This window comes from Trichechus manatus, unplaced genomic scaffold (genome assembly GCF_000243295.1).
Source record: "Trichechus manatus latirostris isolate Lorelei unplaced genomic scaffold, TriManLat1.0 scaffold00005, whole genome shotgun sequence".
Classification (NCBI taxonomy): domain Eukaryota; kingdom Metazoa; phylum Chordata; class Mammalia; order Sirenia; family Trichechidae; genus Trichechus; species Trichechus manatus.
Genome location: NW_004443941.1, coordinates 18,454,148 through 18,478,603, shown reverse-complemented (window position 1 = coordinate 18,478,603; position 24,456 = coordinate 18,454,148). Strand labels below are relative to the sequence as shown.

At 38.9% G+C, this 24,456-nt stretch overlaps 1 protein-coding gene across 2 annotated transcripts in view; it reads right to left on the bottom strand.

The window, feature by feature from the left end:
• Positions 1–1,176: 1,176 nt before the first annotated feature.
• The window catches only part of LRPPRC (leucine rich pentatricopeptide repeat containing), a 117,060-nt gene continuing 93,780 nt past the window's right edge, over positions 1,177–24,456 (bottom strand). Inside the window, exons 26-33 of one of the 2 annotated variants that reach the window (XM_023735507.1) lie at positions 16,579–16,667; positions 12,909–13,113; positions 10,975–11,114; positions 10,728–10,843; positions 8,272–8,346; positions 6,482–6,566; positions 4,449–4,591; positions 1,177–3,664 (exon numbers count right to left, since the gene is read on the bottom strand). In XM_023735507.1, coding sequence (XP_023591275.1) covers positions 3,608–3,664; positions 4,449–4,591; positions 6,482–6,566; positions 8,272–8,346; positions 10,728–10,843; positions 10,975–11,114; positions 12,909–13,113; positions 16,579–16,667 — 910 coding nt within the window. In that variant the 3' untranslated portion in view covers positions 1,177–3,607. The remainder of the gene's footprint in view (positions 3,665–4,448; positions 4,592–6,481; positions 6,567–8,271; positions 8,347–10,727; positions 10,844–10,974; positions 11,115–12,908; positions 13,114–16,578; positions 16,668–24,456) is intronic. The other variant, XM_023735506.1, reaches the window with a different exon arrangement.

Here is a 24,456-nt window from a genome sequence, read left to right as displayed (position 1 = left end):
GGCTTTGTAAAGTCCGCAGGGCTGAAAGCAGGATACATTTCTAATGCAAAACACTCCTGTTCATGACTGTACGACAGCAAAGCGAGAAATTACTGTGATTTTGAACCCCCTGCTGCTATTTGTTCGACCATACTGCGGGAACGTTGCTTTCGCTTACAGAAATGCTACAAATATGGGTTTGGGAGAAAAACAAGTTTAAATAAAAATTGCGCTAAATGCATGAGAAAAGGTGTGCAGACCACACACACTGCAGACCTAAGAAACTGTACCAGGAAAAAGACTCTGCAATGTAATGCTTGCTTAGGGACTGGAATCCACCAACTTGGTGATGCCCGGCACTGGACAGTTGATTAAATGGAAGAAAATACCTTACAATTAATTAATTAATACCTTACAATTAACGTGTGAAGAGATTCCAATGTGACTTTTGAGACTTGGGTAGGATCGCTCCATTTTTTGCATTTTCATATCGCTATGATTCCGGGCAAATCAACTTCTGTAAGTCAAGTTTTCTCAGACAGGAGTGGTGCCCGACGCGTGGTAGTAGGTGCTGTGTTAACCACAGTTTTCTGCTCCCACAGGACTGACTACAGACTATTCCATTTGCTGCGAGCCACTGCGAGGATTGTTCTGGGTGTGGGGACACAGAACATGAGATCCAGCTCCAGCCCTCAGGGAGGCTCACCACCTGTGGAAGGCAATCGTTGGGTGCTGTGATACCTGCTCTGCTTTAGTGGCTGTGGGAGCCCCGGAGAGGGGACAATTCGTATGCTGGGTGGGGACCCGGGCCCGAGACAGCAGCAGGCAGAGGTGATGGGCAGGGCCTCAGGGAGCATTCAAGGACAACAGGAGGGTAAAGGTAGAGACCAGGTTTAAGAGTCCGGAGACACTTGTATGTCAGCGCAGATCCCTGACATCTGTGTAGACAGAAAATGTTCCTTCTAAGGAATAAAACTCCTTCATTATGTGTCCATTTACCATACATCCAAACTCTATATTCTAAGTTTTGCCAACTTTGCACCTCAGAGATCTCAAATTAAATATCTGCTTATCCTTAAAACAGTAATTCCCAGGTAGTTAAAATGGCCGCTGAGTCAGAATCTACTCAACTGCTTTGGTTTTGGTTTCTATCCTTTAAACAGATAAGCAGTGATTTCATTTATTCTCCACACACAAAATGTAAGCCATTTAAGAAAAAAATTCTGGCCACAACGTAGGTCACTGTACAATTTTTAATTTAAAGTCCATGGAATGGCTTAAAACAATCACGCAGAAATTTGGTAAGATGAAAACAAAGAAGCCCATGGGTATTTAGGGAATATTTTATTCAAAGCATTTCACACTAAAATCAAAAACAGGTTCAAATACATGAATGTACAATTACATACAAAAGACCATGTGCTCTAAAAGTCTACAATGTTTACTTTTTAGAATTAGCTGTTTACTTATAATTGAGTCTTAAATATATTATAGAGTACTGCCATAATTTTAGTTACACTATATATTTCTTTCAATTTGGCTTATTTAGAAAGCATCCGTAATCCCACCTAGAATATACAATTATTACACTTAAATATTTACACGCAAAAGGCGAAGCCAATACAGTGCTACAGGTATCTTTCTAAGTATTTGTTAATACCTGTAATATATTCAGTAGCCCCAACGTGCTATTTAGAATGCTCGATGAGGGATTTTTATTGGTTTCTTCTGCACTACACCCACATTTTACCAGGGTCAATACACAAGAGTGGCTTGGAGTCCCTTCATGCGAATGAGATTGTACTGTTTCTCCAAAAGATGACTGGGAAGTCCAGATTACACCCAAGATTATGCCGCATTTTAGAGACCTATTTTATCAACATTAAAAAAAAATTTAGTTCAACTAACACGTGGTTCACACAACTGCAATAAATAAGTCCTGCTACAGTGGGATCACTCAAGACAGGTGCACAAGAGCGAGGCTCCCGGTAAATCAGACAATATCAAAACTGTCCCACGCACAGGTCCCACACCTGGGGAGTGCACAAGGGGCAGCTTACTTCAGTCCTCCAGGCCGGGGCTCGGCATTTGCGGAGGCTGTGATTCTTCAGGTCTAACTATAAAAAACAGAAGTGGAACCACGGCTGATGCTACAATGACATTTACTTCTTGGCTTCCCTGTATGAACTCTCCCTCCCACGTCATCTGCAGGCACTGGGTGCAGAGGGGCTGGCCACAAAGTTAACAGCCAAAACAGCAAAATACCCACTTACTCCCTGAAGGCAAGGTCTCACCCTACATAGAAATGGTGGAACAAAGTCACTGAAATAAAAAAAAGTAGGTAGTCACTGCCTTCTAATGGAAAAGGAATACTCAAAATGGGGCTAATTCTCAAATGAAACATTTTCAACTTTGTTTTGATAATTAACGACCTAATCCCCCAGTAGGTCGATATTACATATTTTAAGACACTTATGTGGTGGTAAATTGTCTTCACTACCTATCTTAAAAACTGGCAGGTAATTTTTTTTTTTTTTAAGTAACTACTTACAATGTAGATATTAACAGGTATGAGAGCCAATATGGGGATGACTTTTGTCAATGACTTTTATTCATTAAAACTGAATACAAACCAAGATTTCCCCCTCTTCATATACGAAATCATACACTCACAGGGAATGAACATAAATAACAAGCCTGGGGTAGAGTGTAGCTTGTGCCAACAAAGACCTGACACCCCTGCTCTATGTCACGGTGACAGTCATGACCGAGACCCAGTTTCAGAGGCGTCTATGACACAGAGGCCATGGACGCCCCTGTGGTGGCAGAAGGAGGGCTAAGGGGCCGCCGAGCTTTGCTAACAGCACCCTGACCCCGGGAGCCAAGTGCTTTTCACTGCGAAATGAAGAGGGCTGGATTTGAGGACTCCCAAGATGCCTTTTTGGAAACACTGGTGGCATGGTGGTTAAGTGCTACAGCTGCTAACCAAAAGGTCAGCAGTTCGAATCCACCAGGTACTCCTTGGAAAGAAACCCTATGCAGCAGCAGTTCTACTCTGTCCTATAGGGTCACTGTGTGTCGGAATCGACTCCACAGCAACAGGTTTTTTTGGGTTTTAAGATGCCTTTTAGCTCTAACCTTTTTTGAAACGTGAAATTGTGCAGAGCTATATCCATGTAAGGAAGTGTTACGTCATAGACTGCTTAGCCTTCATTAGAAACCTCACTGACCCTCACGTTATCCGGTCCAAAACTTTTCAGATAAACAACATTCACACGCAGGTCTATAATAAAGGAACAATATTTTTGTTAAAATAATCAGTGAAACAGACCAGAGGAACTCAGGTGTCAAATGGGAGAATCCTGAAAAATTATGGCTCCATACATCAGGAACCTCAGAGAAAATGCTATAGATTTATGTCATAGCCAGAAACAAAAATGCCTAGTGATTAAGTGTACACAGTTATTGTCAATAAGATGCCAAGCATATCATATATTACAAATCAATAAAAGTAAATAAGCAAATTAATTTTTCATTTATTTATTTTTCCTCTCAAAAACACTTAAAAAAATAACATTTTAGACACAGAATCACAAATACACATAAAACAAAGTAGTGCCTGCACATTTCACAAAGGGCTTTCCTTTGACTCCTTCAGCTGCTTTACATAAAATTCAAAGCTTTCCTGTTAAGGAGAGAAAAGGGAGGAGAGTTACAGGTAAAGTTACCAGCAAGAAGTGATGGTGCAAAACGTAAAATCCTAAGACGCTGCAAACTGGCAGCTGAGACTGCTGGCCCCTGGCAGAGCCCACTCCCCCAGCTGAGACTGCCGGCCCCTGGCAGAGCCCACTCCCCCAGCTGAGACTGCCGCCCCGGGCAGAGCCCACTCCCCCAGCTGCAGCCCTCCTTCCAGCCGTGTCAAAACCAGCGCCAGGCGCCCCTGCTGCATGTGCGCATGTGCGCGTCAGGAATTCACAGATGGGAGGAAGGCTGAGGTATTTGAAATAAACACAGTGTAGCAATTTCAGTACAGTTACAATCAAAAGAAATTCTGTATGTGATTTCTTTTATTAAACAAAATTTCTTTGATGAAGAAATAAAAACAAATTAATATTTAAAACAAAACGAGCAATTGATAGTGACATATCTGCCTAGCTATGGAAACACAGGCTATCAGATTCTATTTAAAGTTGAAATGATGGGAGAACAACCCCAAGGACACTTGATTAATTCATACCTACAGGTGAAGGTCTTTTATGAACCTTGTATTTTAAACCTAACGCCCCAGAGGGCGATGTTCTCCCACAGCCAAACCCAAGGCCGACCTGCAGCCCCTGAAGCCTCCACGGCGTGCTTCACAGAGATCTAATCCTCGTGTAATTAAGTATTCAACCTATGTTTTATATGCGATTATGAAGCACGCACAAATTTGTGGAGGTATTTTTTCCCCTTAAGTAGGAAATACTCACCGGGGGTTCAGTGAAAGGGACAGGCTCTCCGGCACTCTTCAGCAAAACTGCGTAACGCTTTAGAAACAGATCGTGCAATTTTATATTCTTTGCAGTCAAACGTTCATACAGCGCTTTAGCAGAGGCAACATCGTTGTCCAGAGCTGAAGAAAAAGATTAATCATAGATAAAGACAACCTCTTTTCACCAAAACATAGTCCTTCAGGGACTCATGGATCCCTTTACCCCAAAGCAAATGAATGCTTACCTATCTTCTGCCAGAAGCCACATTCTGAACCCACCTGCTCCCCTCACCCCTTCCCGACACCCCTCGTGCAGCATCATCCACCGTGGAGGAGGAGGAGAATGGTAAATACGCCGTGTTTAAAGGTCTTAGAATAATATTGATGATCTCGTGTGTATACAGATTAGCACGTTATTTTGGAGACCCAGGAGGTTAAACTGACTTCAGACTGAAGCCTCGATCACAGAGTGAGGACACACCATTCAACGCCCCCTTCTGCTTAAAACCACACCTTGAAATCAAGCTAATCCAGGGATTGTTGTGGTGTGGGCATGCAAATTATGTGGAAATCTACACACTCAATATTAAGATCTCAACACCAAAAAGACTACAGACTTTCGATACAGTCTCCTGTTGTAAAATAAACAAGTGTGAGTAATATAGCTAGCTACAATGGCAGAAAATCTGTAAGGCAACATTAATAACAAGTTACACTAATATTTCACTTAAATGAATGATGAAGTAGCTGAGGTGCTAAGTTTAGTGGGCTCTCCATTATTCAAGAACAAAATCTTCTCAAGGTGGCCAATTTGCAGGAATTTTGTTTTAACATTTATTGTCAAGATTCTAAGAGCTCTGCTAACAATCGCTGTTGGTAACTCAACTCTTTAGGAGGAACGTGAGTTTAGAGATCAATCCCAAAGGGAACAAGGGGGACTGACTCCCAGTTCTTGTTGGAGTGAGAAGAGATATTCGAAGTTTGGGTGAAGTTAATTTCCTCTGCTTAAGACCTTTATTCTGCTAGGGTCCAAATCCTGTCTCCACTACCTGTCAAGGGCCCACTCAAGTTCTACCATCCCCTAGGAAGCTGTTCAGGAAATTCTGGAATCGTCCTCTTCACTACTTTCTGATCTCCCTGCTCCCTGCAATTCACAAGTGGGATCATACAATTCAGTAGTGACATATATAGTTTTGTGCTATGTGACACTATTTTATGTTCTTTATCTATTACTTAATATCTGCCAATTTCCAAAATGGAGCTTTAAGAAGGTTTATGAGTACAGCTCTATTTTGAAATACATAACGTGCCCCTTACAAGGGTAGAAAAATGAAGAACTAATTTACTAATTCTGATTGCTGAGGATGCTGTCCTGCCAACAATAAAATCAACAAAGCAATTCTTTATTTTCCCCAGCGCCTCATGTGAGCAAAACAGCTGGCAGCAGATGGGTAAAGCCCATGCCTGAGAAATGCTACCATTCATCTTGATTACTGAGGAAACATTAGATTGGTTTTCTTTCACATGTGATTGCCCGGCAATCAGGGAACAGACTGGTGCTTTAAAAGACTGGAATTATTAATTTCAACTAGGAATTATGGTAAAACCGTGCGGCGCACTTAGGCAGGCAGGGCGGGCACTGAGGAGCAGGAAGGTGAGTCGAATGACAGTCTCAAATATTTACCTACTTCATGTTACATTTCAGGTTTCAGGGCCTTGGAGGGGGACTGGATTGGTTCTCAATACGTAAACCCAAGTGAACTTCCAGGTCTTTCCAGGAGCCTGGAATCCTACTCAGACACACATGGGCCCCTTTGAAGATCCTCAGTGATACTTTATTTTAAAATTATGGGAATAATTTCATGTTTTCCTTAAGTATAGTTTTAAAACATTCTAAAGCTAAGTAAATTATTTATATCATAATTATCTGATATTTAGGATTACTGCCTTTAAGCTGTAGACTAAGACTTAGTTGATCATACCACAAATATTTAAATCACTTAAATAATATAGTCAGATTAAACTTATTACCATAGCTTTTCATGATGGAAGCATATGCTTCTTCCTTTTCAATTAATTCAGGAATCAGTTCCATCAAAGATTTCATAGTTGGCGCCTAGGAAATTAAACACAGGTTAACATTACCACAGACTCGAACAGTGAAATAAAACACCAATACAGTGACATTGTATCAGAAAATCTTTTTGACAATAATTCCAAACGAACTGTCTACTCAATTTAATGGACTATTTTTCCTTCTCTGTATCTTAGCATTTGACGTTGAGTCAATAATTTACAGCCAAAATACGTTAGTATTCTTCAAAAGTTAATGTAATTACATTTATGTTCTATGAAGATTTTTCAAAACTATTATAAAGATGGTTTCTTTTATGTCAATTGGTGCCCACATCAAAAAGGGTAGAAAAGATAGTATTTGTATCTTTAGGCACCAAGATTTTCAGACGAAACGTGAAAAATTCAGTAAACATTCTGAAGTCTTCCCTGTCTGGTAGAGAAACAGAACACTTCCAGGCTCTCACTGGTACTTCTGCTTGGTTGCTTTCAATGCCATATAGACATGGCTATGGTTCCTTTCCCTGTTGTGATTATAGAACTGCAGCGCCCTACTGAATAGCCACAGAACATTCCAGACATGCTCCAATGTCCCTGGATAAATCAATGATAAATTTTATATACGTTTGTGCCCTGTTCTCACCAAGAGAAACTAAATCTGGCTTCACTGTTCTACTGCCAGACAGCTGGATACTGTAACGGGCATCTTTTAAAATCCTAACTGGCTTTTGGTAGGTTTATTCAGTCAATCTCTGTCTGGACTTGCATTTCTCCAGGAACCTGTGCATTTCAAAGTCTCCTGGGAGGAATGCTGTAAGCAGGCATATTAAGTTACTGCACATTTCCAGACCCTTCCTGAGAAGGGCAGGAGGACCTCACCACAGCTCCAGATGTGGACTGATAGGTGCTTTTTGGTTTTCTTACACTTTTACATCACACAATTTTGAAAATGTCTCTTTGATAGGAAAAAATGAAAAAATATTTTCTAAAGGTTGGTTGCCGTAAATATACAAGTCAGAGATAAATGGTGAAATAGGTAAATTTAAAAAAAAAAAAAAAAGTGTGTGTGTAGGGGGGAGGGGGCAGTGTGTGGAAATTAAGGAAAACTTGCATGCCCAGACTGGAAGCACCTAAATGTTTCAAAATAAACAAACATTACAACTGACACTCAGCAGGAAACTCTGTAATGTGCCCAAATAAGAATGTGCTTGCTGGTGCTCAACAGGTAAAACGAGGTCTAAAAAAAAAATGTTTTTGAAGTATGCTTTTCTTCGTTTTTTTTAAAAACATCAAAAACAGGACATGGCTATGTTACTACACACACACTTTAGTGTAAATAAGGTAAGTGTGCAAATGGAGCGCATTAATTTGTTGCACCAAACTCAACTGCCTGAGGGTCAAAAGCAGTCACTGGATAGAGGACACGCGGCAGTTTAAGTGGCCCTTGGTCCTGCGTCTGCACTGTGACACGTGCCAGTGACCTAACAGCACAAGTCTTCTCTTCTGTTCCAAGGGCCCTTCCTCAGGGCTCCCACTGCACAGCCACATGGATGCAGAGTTCACTGCACCAACCTGCTTTGCATTTCAGCCACTCTACCAACATCCTAACAATGTGAACAAGCGTGGACAAGCAACGTGTTCAGGCCCTTTAGTGTTACGCCCCTAGATACGGCCGGAACCAGCACGCTCGCACGTTCAACCCAACGGCCTGCAGCACCACTGACTTGTTAGCAGGTAAAGCACAGTACCTTTCCTGGTGTCCGCGAACTCCTAACACAGAAGATCAACAAAATCGGGGTTTGCTCTGCGATGGCACCGCATCTCTAAAAACGAAAACGTTATTCAGCAAGTGAAGGTTTCTGATAAACAAGCAGACCAAGGTGAATATTTCCAATTAAGAAAGTTCACAATAAGACAGTAGCGTATCATTACCAACAGGAAGGCCTAATAGTCGACCATTTTTTTAAAGCAAGGAAGAAAAGAAAACAAGTACAAGCTATGCCAAGCTTTTGTGAATGCTGTCCTTGGCACTTCAAGTATAAAGTTTGTTTAAAAAGAAAAGGGAAAAATTAAACTAATGCTTCAGCAACCACAGAATAAGGTTTAGGACTGCAAAGAAAAGAGGAAAAAAAGAAACACTATTTCTCTCCAATTATACTGCCAAGCATTCACAAGTGAGCTAGGGATCATAAGGTTAATTATACATTTAATAAGGTGTCAGGGAGATAACTGCTCGTTTCTTTATAAAAATTAAAATACACAAAGCAAGTTCCCTTTAAAGTATAATTACCTACACTTATGCATACAAAAGGACTGATTTCAATCTCTCTATTTTATAAAAGGCTTTCACTGCAACAGACAGCCAGTGCTGGAGAAAGAGACAGAAGTTAAACTAAAAAAAAAGTTTATATGACAGACCAGATGAATCAAGTGTCTATCCAATCTTAGATGCCACAGTAAAATCAAATATGGCAAGACAATATTTTAGTTTATACTCATCAGAGATGTCATTCTCATAAGTTTCTAAAAGCATATTGCTCTTTCAAAGCTGTAAAACACTGTCAATACTAAAATGAATAGTATAAAAAGAACTTTTGGGGACACAGAGAAGACGCACATTATAAACTGATGTTTTTGACATCTGTGAATAAAGTATTCTTCACTACAGCAAGAAAAATGTTTTACTGTTTGACGAGCAGGTAAAGGATGGGCAAAGGCAGCGCTGAGGACGGCGGGAACATCCCTGCTACCTCCCACCCTAGGCTCCTGTCAGTCGGTGCTCTAAGAAGGGTCCAGAAAACCAGGGTTCAGAACAAGCTGGCTGATGAAGTGCCAAGGGCCACTTTCTATCAACATAATGGATTAAAACTGAATGAATACTATCACATGTATAATTATATATCTACATCTTATGCTACTAATAGGCACATACACATGAATTATACATACATGAACTATACGACTAACAGATACATACAAATGAAGGTAAAGCATAAGAGTATATGGCTTATCTTCTAACACTAAAGGCAGCAAGACAAAACAATGAAGAGATTTTTGAAATCCCTATCATAAATTGTTTTTTCCTTTTTTTTAAAAAAAGGAGGGCAAAATAAAGAAACAAACCAAACCAAACCAAACCAGAAAATCCCCGATTAACTGGAATTTCTCTCCATCCAGGAACAAAAGTAAAAAAAGCCTTAGAAGCAGGAACAATTTACACTTTTCACAAAACTGCTAACACCAAGAAAATTCTCAGAGATTCTTTTGCAAATGGTTTGGATTCTACTTGTCAAATTAGACGAACTTTAAGAATCCAAACTATAGCTCCAGCAAACGGGTGCAGTTTTGCCTTCCCAATCTACTACTTAAGGTTATTTCGCAGCCGGTAAAAATGTAAGTGAATATTATACTATTTACTATCAGAAATTGGTCCCAGGCCTCAATTAGACACAGGGAGTCTACACAAACACAGCCGCTTGCGAGATCACGGTGACTGTTTGACTGCCACCTGCTGGGAAGGGGCTCCCCAGTGTGCCTGTTTGTGTACACTGCCAGTGGCAGCGCCGATCACCCATCGTTCTGGCGGCACTTGGCGCAGCTTTATATTTAGTGCTGTTAAAATGGCATGAATGCGGTTGTCTCCTCCCCTGAAGATTGCTAATTTAACTGAGTGCTGGCCACAGAGACTTGCATTTGTCATTTAATGTGCTGGTGACACACAAGTGAATAGAAAGCAGATTCAACTCTTAATAAACCTTGAATAAGGCACTGAGAATGTTTGAGTATTCAAGTGAGAACCTGTACTTGAAAAGCAAACATTTCCTACTTTTTGTTTGCAAACTGTGTTGCCATGGCGATGCACTGTATTTAAGAGCATTAGAGAAATTAAAGTCAGAAATCAAAGGAATTGTTGTTTTGCGTTACCTATCTGCACAGAAACATTTGTCTTTAAATCATTTCAGCAAAGCACGCCCTCACCCCCTAAATCTAAGGACCTCTGTAGTCTGATCTGGCATCTTTAAAACCAGCAATCCACAACCTACCATTCCAGTCCTTGTCATGCAACCTTGATTCACAACGGATGTAAACGTGCTAGTGGCACCACACTTGTTTCTGGGATTCTATTACACACCCATGTCTAGTCATTTCCCAGTCTCCTCTCACAAGCTGCAAGCCCCACTGTACCAAGGCTGGTGGGTCATACCTGGAGGAGAGCTCTGGCATCATCCACCTTGCCTGAATCCACAAGCTGAAGGAAAAGATCAGTGACAGGTTTGTAAACTGCAAACTGATTGGCCAATCTCTCTGTCATGATGCTTACTAGAAAAACGACAGATAAGAAAAATCTCTCGTTAAAACAGTGGACAACTCATCCACCAAAGAAATGTGGTGGCAGTCTCACAAGAGAGAAACTGTGCTTCTGTGTTCTTTAGCAAGAACAACTAACTTACTCTTTTCAAGTGCTGGCTCCAATCGCTCCTCTATTACTTTTCTGAATAAGTACGCCAGGCCAAAGTACTGGGGCTCCACGGCTGGATCCCCCGAAGTGAGCATGCTTTCAATGTTTTCTACTGCAACATCTATGTTATTGCTGTCAAAGAAAGTAAAATAAATTATTAAGAAATATTTGCCTTTGTTATTACAGTTTTAGTATGATAAATTACTTTTAGATTCACTCATGCAAATACATTAGGAAAAAAGGAAACATATTTATGGGTAACTGGATAAAAAACACTATGCAACCAGAACCCAATCACATTTAGGGAGCAAAGCAATCGCTAGGTGGCTGAAGTAGTAGTTGAAGTAGTTGCTTACTTTAAAGCACTATTCTAGAAAGAGACAAGATCGAACAACTATATACAGAAGAATTAATGAAGATTCAAAAATACTGTATCTTAAATATTTAACTTGATTTTCCAGCTCTCTGGATGTAACATGAAAACCCATGTAAATGCCACAGCTATGGCTTTATAATCCACAAATGGTCACTACTGCATGAAGTAAAAATAATCTGTATCATCTCAGGATTCTTAAAAAGGCTGACGATGTCTTCAAAAAGTGTTATTTGTCTCTAACCCCTAGTCCCATCAATTTCTTTTTTTCAGGTATGACATAACATTTGAAAACCCTCAGTTTATACTAAAATTCTCAGAAAAAAAAGTATCTTTCACATTTTGCATTGGGGAAAAAAAATCAACTACCCTGTCTTATTTAACAAGATATGATAAAATTATCTTTATGACTATCCTTTTGGTTAATGTAATCTTTAATTGATGGTTTATAGGATGATATGACACTCCAAAGTTAAAGAATCGATTTTATATTGATATTAGTACATAAGATACAAGAATTCTCTAACAGTGAACACCCAGTTATAATAAAACTTCTCCTGTGGGTTTTAGAGAATTATTTAACAGTGAATAAAAATATATACCCCGTATTATGTAGAAACTGTTTAAATGGTAACATTTTCAAATTCATCCACATCTAACTTGCATAATTTCTTCAATCTTCCAACTTAATACAATTACATTTTCTTTACTAACAAGAAAATTTAAAGTTTTGTTTGGGGAAACAGTTTTAAAACATAAAAGCAAAGCAAAACAAAATAAAAAACCCTGACCTTCCGCCCAGAGAAACAAGAACAAAAGAAAAAAAACCCTCCAAAAACAAACATTTATACTTTACTATCAAGTAACATTAAACATATGTAAGATTAACTACTAAAGGACGTGATTTTCTAAAGATATGAACAATGTCGATTCTATAACTACCCCCTTGAATCTTTAACTTAAAGTACTGTGCTACTGAGGTGAATAAAAATCAAGTCCTTATTAACTTCCCGTAGTGGTTCTCAACAAGGAATCCAGAGATGGTGGCAAAAGAATCCCCTGCAAATACCTCCCCCTTTAGTGGGTTATGTGCTGGCTGACAGGAGGGGCTGGGGGTAGGAAGCGGGGAAGTATGGACCCGCATAATGGTTAACAAACTTGCTGGGCCCTCTGTTTCACTATGTTCCAGGGGAGGGTCACTCTCAAGTATAGCTGACAAAGGAGCTCATTTCTCATTTTTGTAACAAAGTGTTTCGATAAGCAGCGGCCTGAAGTATGTAATTTACGTACAAATGAGAAAAGTTAGCAACTGCGAAGCACGTTATATGAACTTGATAAACACTGTTTATTCTAAGATTTAATTTAAGGCTAAAACAAATTTTGTAACATATACATATTCCCTATTAATTAGGGCATAATCAGCAAGCAATTGGCATCAGTATTTCCTATGCAGGTGACAGGGCTTCTAACAGCCTAAAAAAGTCTTAAAAGTTGTCTGAGATAATGTTCCTTCCAATATCCAATGGAGGAAAAGAAAACTCAAATATACTCACTTCTTTATTTGTGCCAAGGCAATGTTATTGATAAAAACCATATTTGAAAGTCCAATTGAATTCTCGAGACCTTTCACCATCTTCTGAATTGTCTGTACGCTTTCTACGTCGCCCTTCAGGGCAAACGCCTGAATGAGGCGGGTCACTGCTATCCTCGAAGGCAACTGCTCCAGATCCAAGGCCGTTCTGAGCACCGCTAAAGCCTCTAAAACACAGAGACAGGGTTTGCTTATACCACCTGAACCGACTCTAATGCGTTTCTGAAAACTAGCTTTTAAATATGGACATCAAATGGCTACATATAAAAAGCTATTATTCTAGATTACAGAAAATATTAATATTTTACGAGGAATCTGTTGAATAAATAAATGTTTTATTTGATTATCTGTAAGATGCTGAGAGACCAGAGAAATGTCTTCATTAAATCACAGGTACAAATGTTACCGAAAGAATGCCGGGTCCAGTCAGGGATAACATTCAGTGATTAATTTCAAGGAAGTTGACAAATACAGAGAAAAATAACTATGGAAGAATAAGAAAATTAAGAGTTTCCAAAAATACGTAACTTCCACACACATTTACACTTTCCCAGATTTTATTATGTTCAACGATGACATGATTATCAAAAACTTCTAATATCTTCAAGATTCTTTCTTGAAAACAATGTATCTTCCTAGTCCAAACAGGATCGATCATACAGGAGCAGCCAAACTGGAGTAGTCAACTTTCACAAACTCATTTTACATAAAAAAAAAAAAAAAATACCTTGTGGATACTTTCTTGCATTCATTCTACAAAGAAAATAAAGCTCCTCTGATTCTGCGATACAGTCAAGGAAGTTTTGTTTGTTTTTTTAAAGTATCATACTTAGATGTACCTGACTCTGGATTAATATGAAATATCCTGATTGACTGGTGCAAGTACAGCAAAATCGTTATATTAAATCAAGTGGTAGACTGGGGGGAAATACAATGCTTAACACAGCGACCCCCACTACCACCATCAGCTTTTTAACACTAAAGCAACGTAACCTCGACAAAACCAAGACTCTCAAAGCAGCTCTCCAAATAAGAACAGCCTATCTCACGCAGAAGAATGAGGAAAGGGTAGTAATTAAACAGTCTGTTAAAAACAGTCAGTAAAAGACATAATTAACTCAAGTGTTTATTATGGAATAAATATTTGATTCATAATTATTCCCAATCTATAAACCAGTGATTCTCAAATGCACAGTCAATAATATTTTATAAATACACATCTACATACAGGAGATAAAAAATGTTATTGCCATTATTTTAATAATATAATCTATAGAAAAGAAGCTTGTTAAAATCTTCATCATTGGTGGCCATGCACAGATAATAGACTTCTGAATATCCTTACACAGGCTCTTCCCACAAATGGATCAAAATAATAACAAAAATAAAGAAAATGATGATAATCATGGTAACTAACATTTACTGAGCGTTCACTGCATTTGTTCAGCATTTAGTACATGCCAAGCACAGTTCTAAGCAGCTACACTCACAACTACCCTGAGGCAAGTCTGGTGACACAGATGAGAAAACTGAGGCGCAGAAAGTTTAATAATTTGCCCCAGATCATAGCGCTAGACATCAACCCGAGAGTCTAACCACCCCACAGCTGGCATCTATGGGTGCATGTATGTGGAGAGGGGGCTGGGGAATAGTCTATCCAAATGCAGCAAGGGGCATACTCTCATATAGGATGTACCTTCTGCACAGTTTAAGGGACACCAAAAGTGGCACCTATCTCATCCGTTCTCCCGACTCCTTTTCCCATCGTCACCTAAGGCCCACATTTACTCACTCCCCACTGACCTTGATAATATTGCAAAGGGGCTATGTATCAGCTATTAATATTCAAGAATAGTTTAGTTTATAAAATAAGACTAAGATTTAACTGGCTTAATTTTTTCTTCCCATTTTAGCTGAGGTTGAGAAAAAGAAACCTGAAAGAGAAGAGCAGAAGAATAGCAGGGAATTTTAAAAACTAAGAGCTCTAGTGAGCCATGGAGCAAAATAAGGAGACGGGAACATTCCTATCCTGGCCGACCGACACTGTGCTGAGACGTGGGCGTGTGCGCGTGTGGAGGAGGCAGTGGGCTCGTGGCTCCTGCTCTCAGGGAGCCGCTGGTTGGGCTGACCAGCTGAGAAGGGAAGACGTAAAACTGCATCATGTACTTTCTTGTGGTTGTCCCGGGCAGCTAACATACAAGCCAAGGACGGCAACCAAGTTAAACAAATCCAGTTCAGATTCAGTCAAAAAATTAACCCTTTGAAATTAAAAAAATGTTTTGCTCTTATTTCTATGGCTACAGAAACATGAGCTATTTACTAAAATTAGCTTACTTATATGGAGAGCAAATTTACTTTTTCAACGCTTTTAATCTGCTTATCATTTCTACATAAAATATTGACTTGACAAAAAGTCTTTTCTACTCCTGGAAATAAAATGAAAGCTTTAAAAGTTTTAATAATAAGCCCTCTACCACTCGCTTATGACTAAAGACTGTCCAAAAACACTGTCTAGATGGGCTGGCCCTGCTGGTGGAATACTGAGGTGGTAATTTTGCAAAGGGAGAAACCACCACTTAAATATTCAGTCCTAATCAAATTAGGAAGATGGCCAAAGACCAGTGTGACTGTGCCACACGAACGCTGCACAATCAGATGGCAACGCTTCTTCAGGGATGTGAGGTTATTTTTGAACCTGCAAGTAAGGAAAAACACCCCTACTATGTACTGGGGATGAAACCTGGTAACATATTTAACAGTTAAAGCGTGTCTTTAACTTTCCTTATAGATCTCCTAAGTAGGTTTTACTGTATTGGCAAAACTGGTGTTATTGTGTTGACTAAAATTCAAATGTAAAACAGTGTGAAATGATACTTCTCTAAATTTCAGCGAGTCACGATTTTTTCTCTTGGGAACTCACTCAGAAGACTTCCAGATGCAAACATATCCCACTGCAAACCCATAAACAGCCTCTACCAAAGAAACAGCTCCCAGCCCAATCCTCCCCAAAGTCATTTCCACATCTTTCTGGTGTTACTCTCTTAATTTTAACTTAAAAACTCTAACCCCAAACAAACATCGTATTTTTATTGCGGTTGGTATTATGAACTATTAAAAAAGTATTAGATTAAGTTTTAAAAATCAATATTGTAATCATTTCGTGCACAATCCCACATATTTAACAGTCAATTTAACTCATTTGCTATCTCACACGCAACCAACACAATATGCAAGAAACAACTGCTGGGAATCCTTTCAGAGGCTCTAAAGTATGTTAATTTCCAGAGCAAAATGACTTGTGCTGTGAATTTTAACGCACTTGAAAGCCTGTATTTCTCTCGTTCTGCAACACAAATTTTGCATGTCTGAAGAGCTGTGATTTATCTTAAGAAAACCCATCTTGTGTGAAATGGAATGGAAACTGGACTAAGTGGTCAAATGACAAGTACATTCATATTCAAGCTGTATTATAAATGCATGTACAGTAATTTACGTCTCTCAGCTACCACAAAAGGCTCTTGATAAGCAGGTAATTTGCTAAATGGACTCCTTTATCCAAGTATTCGAAGGGCGTTACAAGAAAAATCTGCAGAGGCATTAATGTGACGTAAAGGTCAAGCATTGTGACATACCTTTCAAATAATCCCGCCTAACTTGCGTTATGATGAGGAGGCTGTTGGCAGCATCGTTCAGTGTGAAGCCCTTGATGTGGGTCTCAGCGCTAAAAGAAGCAGACATTTAGAAAGGAATTACTGACATGCTTCTGATACGATAATAAACGGTTGAGCACCAAGGTGAAATTATAAAAACTACTGTTCGTATGTTAAAAATATTGCTGCAAAATATCGACCTGGAGACAGCTTTTGTGTTATCCTGTCAATGGTTATAGAAGGATAATTTTTTTTTGCATTCTGACAGATGACAAAGTTGGAAATGAGCAACAAAAGAAACAAAGTACAAGATTTTTTTTAAACAATCGGTTCAGATTCTTGAATGCTGACATATTCGATGACTAAAATACCCACATGCCCTGCATTGTTCTGCTGTATCCTAAGCTGGATACTTTTTCCTCTTTTTTCTACATTCACCATAATTATAAAATGTAAAACTATTCTTTCAACAACAAAAATGAACATTTATTTTCAGCGCTGTATATTTAAAATATAAACTAAAGCATGTTATGAACTAACACCGTATCATCTGGTTGATTAATTTCAAATTTCTGTCATCCACATACATGTAGTTTTTAAAGCTGAACATACTGGAGAACTACAACCGTTGCTACGTTAAAATTAAAAATTTCACACAATTATCTCGTCCCAGTCAGTCTTAAATTTGAAACAAAAAACCCAACTTTTTAAAATTCAAGAGCAAAACATCGTTTTAGTTATCACTAAAACCTTCGAGAGTTAAAAAAAAGAAAGAAAGAAACCTAGCTGGAGATGATTTGTTTGCTACACTGTTTGCACACCTCCTCTGATGAAATTTCAGCACCCTCAATGCCCCAGGGTTCATTTCCCCATTAGGAAATCTCTCCAGGTCAAAAGGAGCTGAAGCAATTGCTGCCATTTGCCTTATCAAGCTCAGTGATGACCTGACTGCCAATAAGCGCACGGCCTGCCAACATGAACACAGGAGCTGAGCAGATTGTGAGAAAAGCAGGGTCACTGCTGAATTATTCTCATCAATCCCAAGAAAATCCACCAAAGACACGAGGACGATGACCCTATCCTCTCATCACTTTCAGCTCTGAGGCTCACCTCTGTGGTCCCTGGGCGCGGGATTTCCTTACTCTCCTACCAATCCTCTTAATCCCGCCAAAGCACCCATTGCTCAGTTTGACTTCTTCCTCTGTCCCATCTGTCAAAGCTCTTAAGTCAACAACTTATGCATGAGACTATAAACTGCATAAAACAAAGGATTTACTTTCTCAATCTTCAGCATGATTAAATAAACTGTAATACTATTAAAGGCTTGTCTCCCATGCCAATATTATTACATGTATTATACCATATGCACTTAAAAATATTACCTAAAAATCATTAAAATCATTAGTTAACAAAACTTCTCTTTTAACTGATATCAAGCGTGAACTATAAACTTTTTGGAACCTCAAAAAACAAAACAATTTTCTTTCAAGTATCTCTTCATATCTCAAAAAGCTGCTTATTCATTACAAATATGAAAGAGAAGATAAATACAGGCAGAAAAGAACTCCTCAGATCTGAACACACACACACACTACATATGTACAAGCTGACTAATAATAATTCAAAATATATTCCAAACTGGCAAAAGGAGAAAAACAACAAAAAGTTACCAGCAGACATCTTTGCACTGAACTCATTCATGTGTATGTATAATACAATTTCTTTTTGATCCATAATTTTGACTTTTCCTTTTGGAAAATTCTAGTCCAGCACTGCAAAATCAAACTTCTTATTCTGTCTGTGCTGTTCAACAAGGTAGCCACCAGTCACATGGGGCTACTATACACTTGAGAATTTTAGACATTTTTTCATTTTTACAAGCGCAAAAAAAAAAAAAATTACCGGGAAAAAAGAGGTTATCAATCTCTTAACGATCAATGGCAAAAATTAACCTATTTTAACGAAAGAAGACAGTATTACAGGAGAAGTGTCACATTAGACATTTCAGAGCAGTGACTGTTCTATGGATTGTGCTTATATAACACACCCATAAACCATTAGTCGGTGACTGTAATTCACATTCCTCTGGATAACAAAAACTGGTCAATCCAGTAAGAACTATCAGTGACAGCATTATTTCTAAGCAGAATGAACTAGGAAGCTGGTAAGGACTAGACAAAATGAAGAGCTACTTTCAAAGATAAAGAGGAGCTAGTGTCACATGATTCTCAAATTCCCTAAGAATACAGTTTAGTGTTATCAGAGATTTAAAATAATAACTATATTCTCTGCTGCTCTTTGAATAAGCAAGTGCTCTCCCTTGAAAGAATTCACTATAGGTAAATTTTTATTTTGAAACATGAGAAAATGTTATAATTCTAACTAAAAATCAAATAAAGTTAGTTTCTTTTAAAATTCTAAAGGCTGTGGTTACTGCTACTTTCACAATTTCATGGAAAGGTAAGCGACCTTGTTAATAAAACTGAAGAAATCTCATTAGGGGTCAAGTGAATCTGCAACACATTAGAGACATAAACAAAGACTGCATTTCAGTTCATAAGGAAAACCACTGCTCGTTAAGTCTGACCAAGTGACACTATGTACAAGTGACTGCTATTTATGGACTGAGAGTCATCCTAGCATGCACTGTCACTTGCCACAGTGGCTTGTTCTGACACACCACATTACAATACAGCTGCCTATCAAAGCAACAGTGCTTTTCTACTCTGACCATTGATATGGAGCTGGAAAGAGATGACCTAGTCTAATGTTGGCAACAAACTTGGAAATCAATCCAGAGATGCTTCCTGACTTTCCTCTGATAACAGTTAATTACTTGAAGAATTCCAACTAGAACTTCCGCTTCTGAATTCCCAGTCCACGGTTATCTTCAAAAGTACACAATGTAGGTTTAACCCAAGATACAATTCTACATAGCTAGATCTAACATTTTATTGGTTTAAGGGAAAGGACGTGCATCCAATTCCCAGATTAGGTGCCTCTGGGCATTTTAAGGCTTTGGAACTAGGATTCTCTTGGTCCTGCCCAAGGTCAGTGACAGAATAATCCTGGTGGGACAACAAAGCTACGATAAAAGTGCCCTCAAGAGTACAGATGAGCTTCATTAAGATCTAAAGAAAGAAGGAGAGAAAGAAGGAAAACCTACATATTATGGGTTGTGCCATAAGGGGGAAAAATGGGCTGTGCTTATCACCATCTTCTGAGTCAGCAGCTTCAAACTTGTTTGATCAAGATCCACAGTAAGACTACAGTTAGGAAACTATATTTTAGATTACGTCCTAGTATACAGATACATACATACACGTATGACTGAAATAAAAGTTTCACAAAATAACACCTTTACACAAGAAATGCTCTGATATTTTCTATTTAAAAAAAAAAAAAAAAAGCTGGTCCTGTCCCACTAAATAGATTCCATGACCCCATAATTGGTTGCAGCTATAGTTTGAAAAGCATCAGTCTAGATACATGGCTTTCAAGGAGAGGTGCAAAATCCAAGAACACCCTGGGGTAAGAAAGTGTTTAAAGCTTTGCTATTTTATTTTTCATCATTCAAAAATCTATATACAAATTGTTTTGTGACACTGGTTGCAATTCCCACAATGTGTCAGCAAGCTCCCCTTTTCTACTTTCCCCACGTCCATTAGTCCAGTTTTCCTGTCCCTTCCTGCCTTCTCATCTTTCCTTTCTGCAGCTGTTGTCCATTTGATCTCATATACTTGTGTTCTTGTTTGTCTTTCTAATCTTTGGCTGAAAGGTAGGCTTCAGGAGTGACTTCTGTTCTGAGTCAGGGTGTCCGGGGCCATAGTCTCAGGGGTTCTCCAGTCTCTGTCAGACGAGTAAGTCTGATCTTTTTTTCTGAATCTGAATTTTGTTCAACATTTTTCTCCCACTCTTTCTGGGACCCTCTACTGTGATCTCTGTCAGAGTAGTTGGTAGTGGTAGCCAGGCATCATCTAGTTCTTCTGGGCTCAGGCTGGTGGAGGCTGTGGTTCATGTGGTCCTTTTAGTCCTTTGGGCTCATATTTTCCTTCTGTCTTTGTTTTTCTTCATTCTCCTTTACTCCGGATGGGATGTGACCAATAGATGTATCTTAGATGGCCACTCGCAAGCTTCTAAGACCCCAGAGGCTACTCACCAAAGTAGGATGTAGAACATTTTCTTTATGAACTATGTTATGCCAATTGACCTATGTTCCCTGAGACCATGGTCCCCAGCCCTCAGCCCCAATAACTCAGTCCCTTAAGGTGTTTGGATGTGTCTAGGAAGCTTCTATGACTTTGCCTTAGTCAAGTGGTGCTGACTTCCCCTATATTGTGTGTTGTCTTTCACTTCTCCAAAGCTACCCCTTATCTACCATCTAGTTAGTGATTTCCCCTCTCCACCCCTCCTCTCCCTTGTAACCATCAAAGATGGTTTTTTTCTGTGTGTAAACTTTTTCTTGGGTTTTCATAACAGTTGCCTCATACAATATTTGTCCTTCTGTGATTGACTTACTCAGCATAATATCCTCCAGATTCATCTATGCTGTAAGATGTTTCTCAGATTCATCACTGTCCTTTATCATTACATGATATTCCATTGTGTGTAAAACCCATTGCCAACGAGTCGATTTAGACTTACAGCGACCCTATAGGACAGAGTAGAACTGCCCTATAGGGTTTCCAAGAAGTGGCTAGTGGATTTGAACTCTCGACCTCTTGGTTAGCAGCAATAGCTCTTAACCACTGAGCCATCAGGGCTTCTATTGTGTGTATGGACCATAATTTGTTTATTCATTCATCTGTTGATGGGCACTTAGGTTGGTTCCATCTTTTTGCTATTGTGAATAATGAATGCTGCAATTAACATGAGTGTGCATATGTCTACTCACGTGACGGCTCATTTCTCTAGGATATATTCCTAGGAGTCGAATTGATGGATCTTATGGTACTTTTATTTCTAGCTTTTTAAGAAAGTGCCAAATTGATTTTCACAGTGGTTATACCATTTTACATTCCCACTAGCTATGCATAAGAATTCCAATCTCCCGACAACCTCTCCAAAATTTGTTATTTTGTGTTTTTTTGATTCGTACCAGTTGTGTCGGGGTGAGATGGTATTCCACTGCAGTTTTGATCTGCATTTCTCTAATGACTAATTTCCTCATGTGTCTGTTAGCCACCTGAATGTCTTCTTTGGTCCATTTTTTAACTGGATTGTCTTTTTGTTGTTGAGGTGTTGAAGTATTTTACAGACTTTAAAGTTTAGATCCTTGCAGATATGTCGTAGCCAAAAGTTGTTTCCAAGTCTGTAGGTTCTCTTTTCATTCTTTTGGTGAAGTCTTTTGATGAGCGTAAGCGCTTAATTTTTAGGAGGTCTCAGTTGTCTAGTTTATCTTCTAGTGTTTGTGCATTGTTAGTTATGGGTTTGTATTCTATTTATGCCATGTATTAGGACCCCTAGCATTGTCCCAAGGGAGACCTGTTGGTGCACTGGTTAAAGCCTCGGCTGCTAACTGAAAGGTGGGTAATTTGAACCCATCAGCCGCTCCATGGGAAAAAAAGTGGCAGTCTGCTTCCGTAAAGATTACAGCCTTGGTAACCCTACAAGGCCATTCTACCCTGTCCTACAGCATTGCTATGAGCTGGAACTTACTCGACGGCAACGGATTCGCATTGTCCCTATTTTTCCTACCATAATCTTTACCATTTCAGGCTTTATATTTAGGTCTTTGATCCATTTTGAGTTAGCTTTTGTGTATGGTGTGAGGCATGAGAAACTTCTAGTATTTTAAAATCTCATCCTATGAAAGGTTTCTGTTTCTTGAGCATGTTTTATAATATACTTACATGAGATACATTAGTACAATTCACTATTAATAGAATGTGATTAAAATGTTTGAGGCATGTGCAAACATTTTTCAAAATGCATATTCCTGGACCTCACACTAGATCAGCTGCATGAGAACCACTGAGGTAGGTAGTGGGGAATCTTTATGCTACCACAGGGTGAGGATCACTGTACTAGAACAAGCCCAGTTAAAATGAAAAATTATAATCTGTACTTTTGAGGAGTATTTCAGAGGACTTTGTGACCAACCTTAGGATTTAAAGTTATTTTTAAGTGTTCCCTCTTTGTTTCTCTTAATCAGATACAATTTTAAACACAAAATGCTCCTCTCTTTTTTCTACCTCTCCTTCTTCCCAAATCACCACTGCCTCAGAATACCTAAACTATGGGAAGTGTTAGATAATTTTCTGAGAAAAGTAACTGGAGAAACAACTCCACACCCTTGACCTCAGTAGTTACAGATGACAGGATTCTGTTCAATGTCATTTCCCAAATCACTAATTGAGAGTATACTTTAATTAATAATTGAGTAAACACACAAATCCACCACCTGTCTGTTGTACTGTGGTAGCTTATGTGTTGCTATGATGCTAGAAGCTATGCCATCAGTCTTTCAAATACCAGCAGGAAGAAAGGCCTGGTGATCTACAGTCGAAAATCAGTCAAACAATACCTTACGGATCACAACAGAATACTAGTGCTGGAAGATGAGTCCCCTAGTTGGAAGGCTCTCAAAATACACAGTGGCTGCAACAATAGACTCAAGCATACCCACAACTGTGAAAATGGTGCAGGGCTGGGCAACATTTTGTTTTGTAGAACATGGGGTTGCCATGAGTCAGAGTCAACTTGACAGCAACTAACAGTAATAAAAACATACTAATGAGACACAGTGCATTAAAAACCTGAACTTAAAAGTCTTAGCGTGACTGTCCCAACATAAAGACATACAAAGTATGATTCAAGACCCACACAAACAGTCACACACAATAAATTTTTCAACAGGGAGCTGCTTATTCAAAGCAGGGTAACATAAGAGCAGTAACATGTTATTACTGACTGAAACAAACAGAAAATATACCCTATGATGCACAACTTTAGTATAATACGAGGTTTTCCAGCGACTTGGAAGAATGGCAAGCATCCACTTTCTATTCAGGATTCTGAATATTCCAAAAGTGCCATGGCTTAAAAATTCTGAAGGCCCACAATTAGCCAAAAAAGATTCTTTTGGAACTCACAATACACTAGGAAAAGGTTAGTCTTTTCCTCTTGAAAATAAAGCTACTGAGCTACCAACAAGACATGTCTATATTCCAAGGCAAGTGACCTTGGTTCTCCTTTTCTAGACCCCTTTCTGATTAGTAACTCCAGCTTTCAAGATAGCTCTTTGAGGATAAAACAACAAACAGAGTAAGACTAACCAGCACACCAGGTAACAGACCTTTATTCTTGTTCTGATTAGAAAAGTATTTTAATCTGGGAACTAGCCAGAAAGACAAAACCACCACCACCACCAAACAGATCAATCAATGAATAAATCTGAAAACAAAAAATAACAACAGCAGAAGAAAGGTAAACAGCATCTAAAATGTGCTAAACACCTATGTTGTCTCTACCTCACTCTATACCCTACAGCACCGAGAAGAAACCTTTCATATAAATAATATTATCATCTGCTCATCACATAGGAGAAAAATTGAGACTCAGAGATGGGAGGTAATTTTCCTAAGGTCATGGAACTTACAAGTGAGATTTAAGTTCAAAGCCCCCAGACTAAGTTCAAAGCCCTCAGTGTCTTCATTATATCAGACTGTTATCACCACCACAAAAGGTACACAGCACTTGTTGCATAACAAGAAACAGCATGATACAAAGTTACTTTCTGTGTATTAAAAAAAAACCAAACCTGTTGTGGTTGACTGGATTCAGACTCATAGCGACCCACAGAACAGACAACTGCCTCATAGGGTTTCCAAGGAGCAGCTGGTGGATTCAAACTACCGA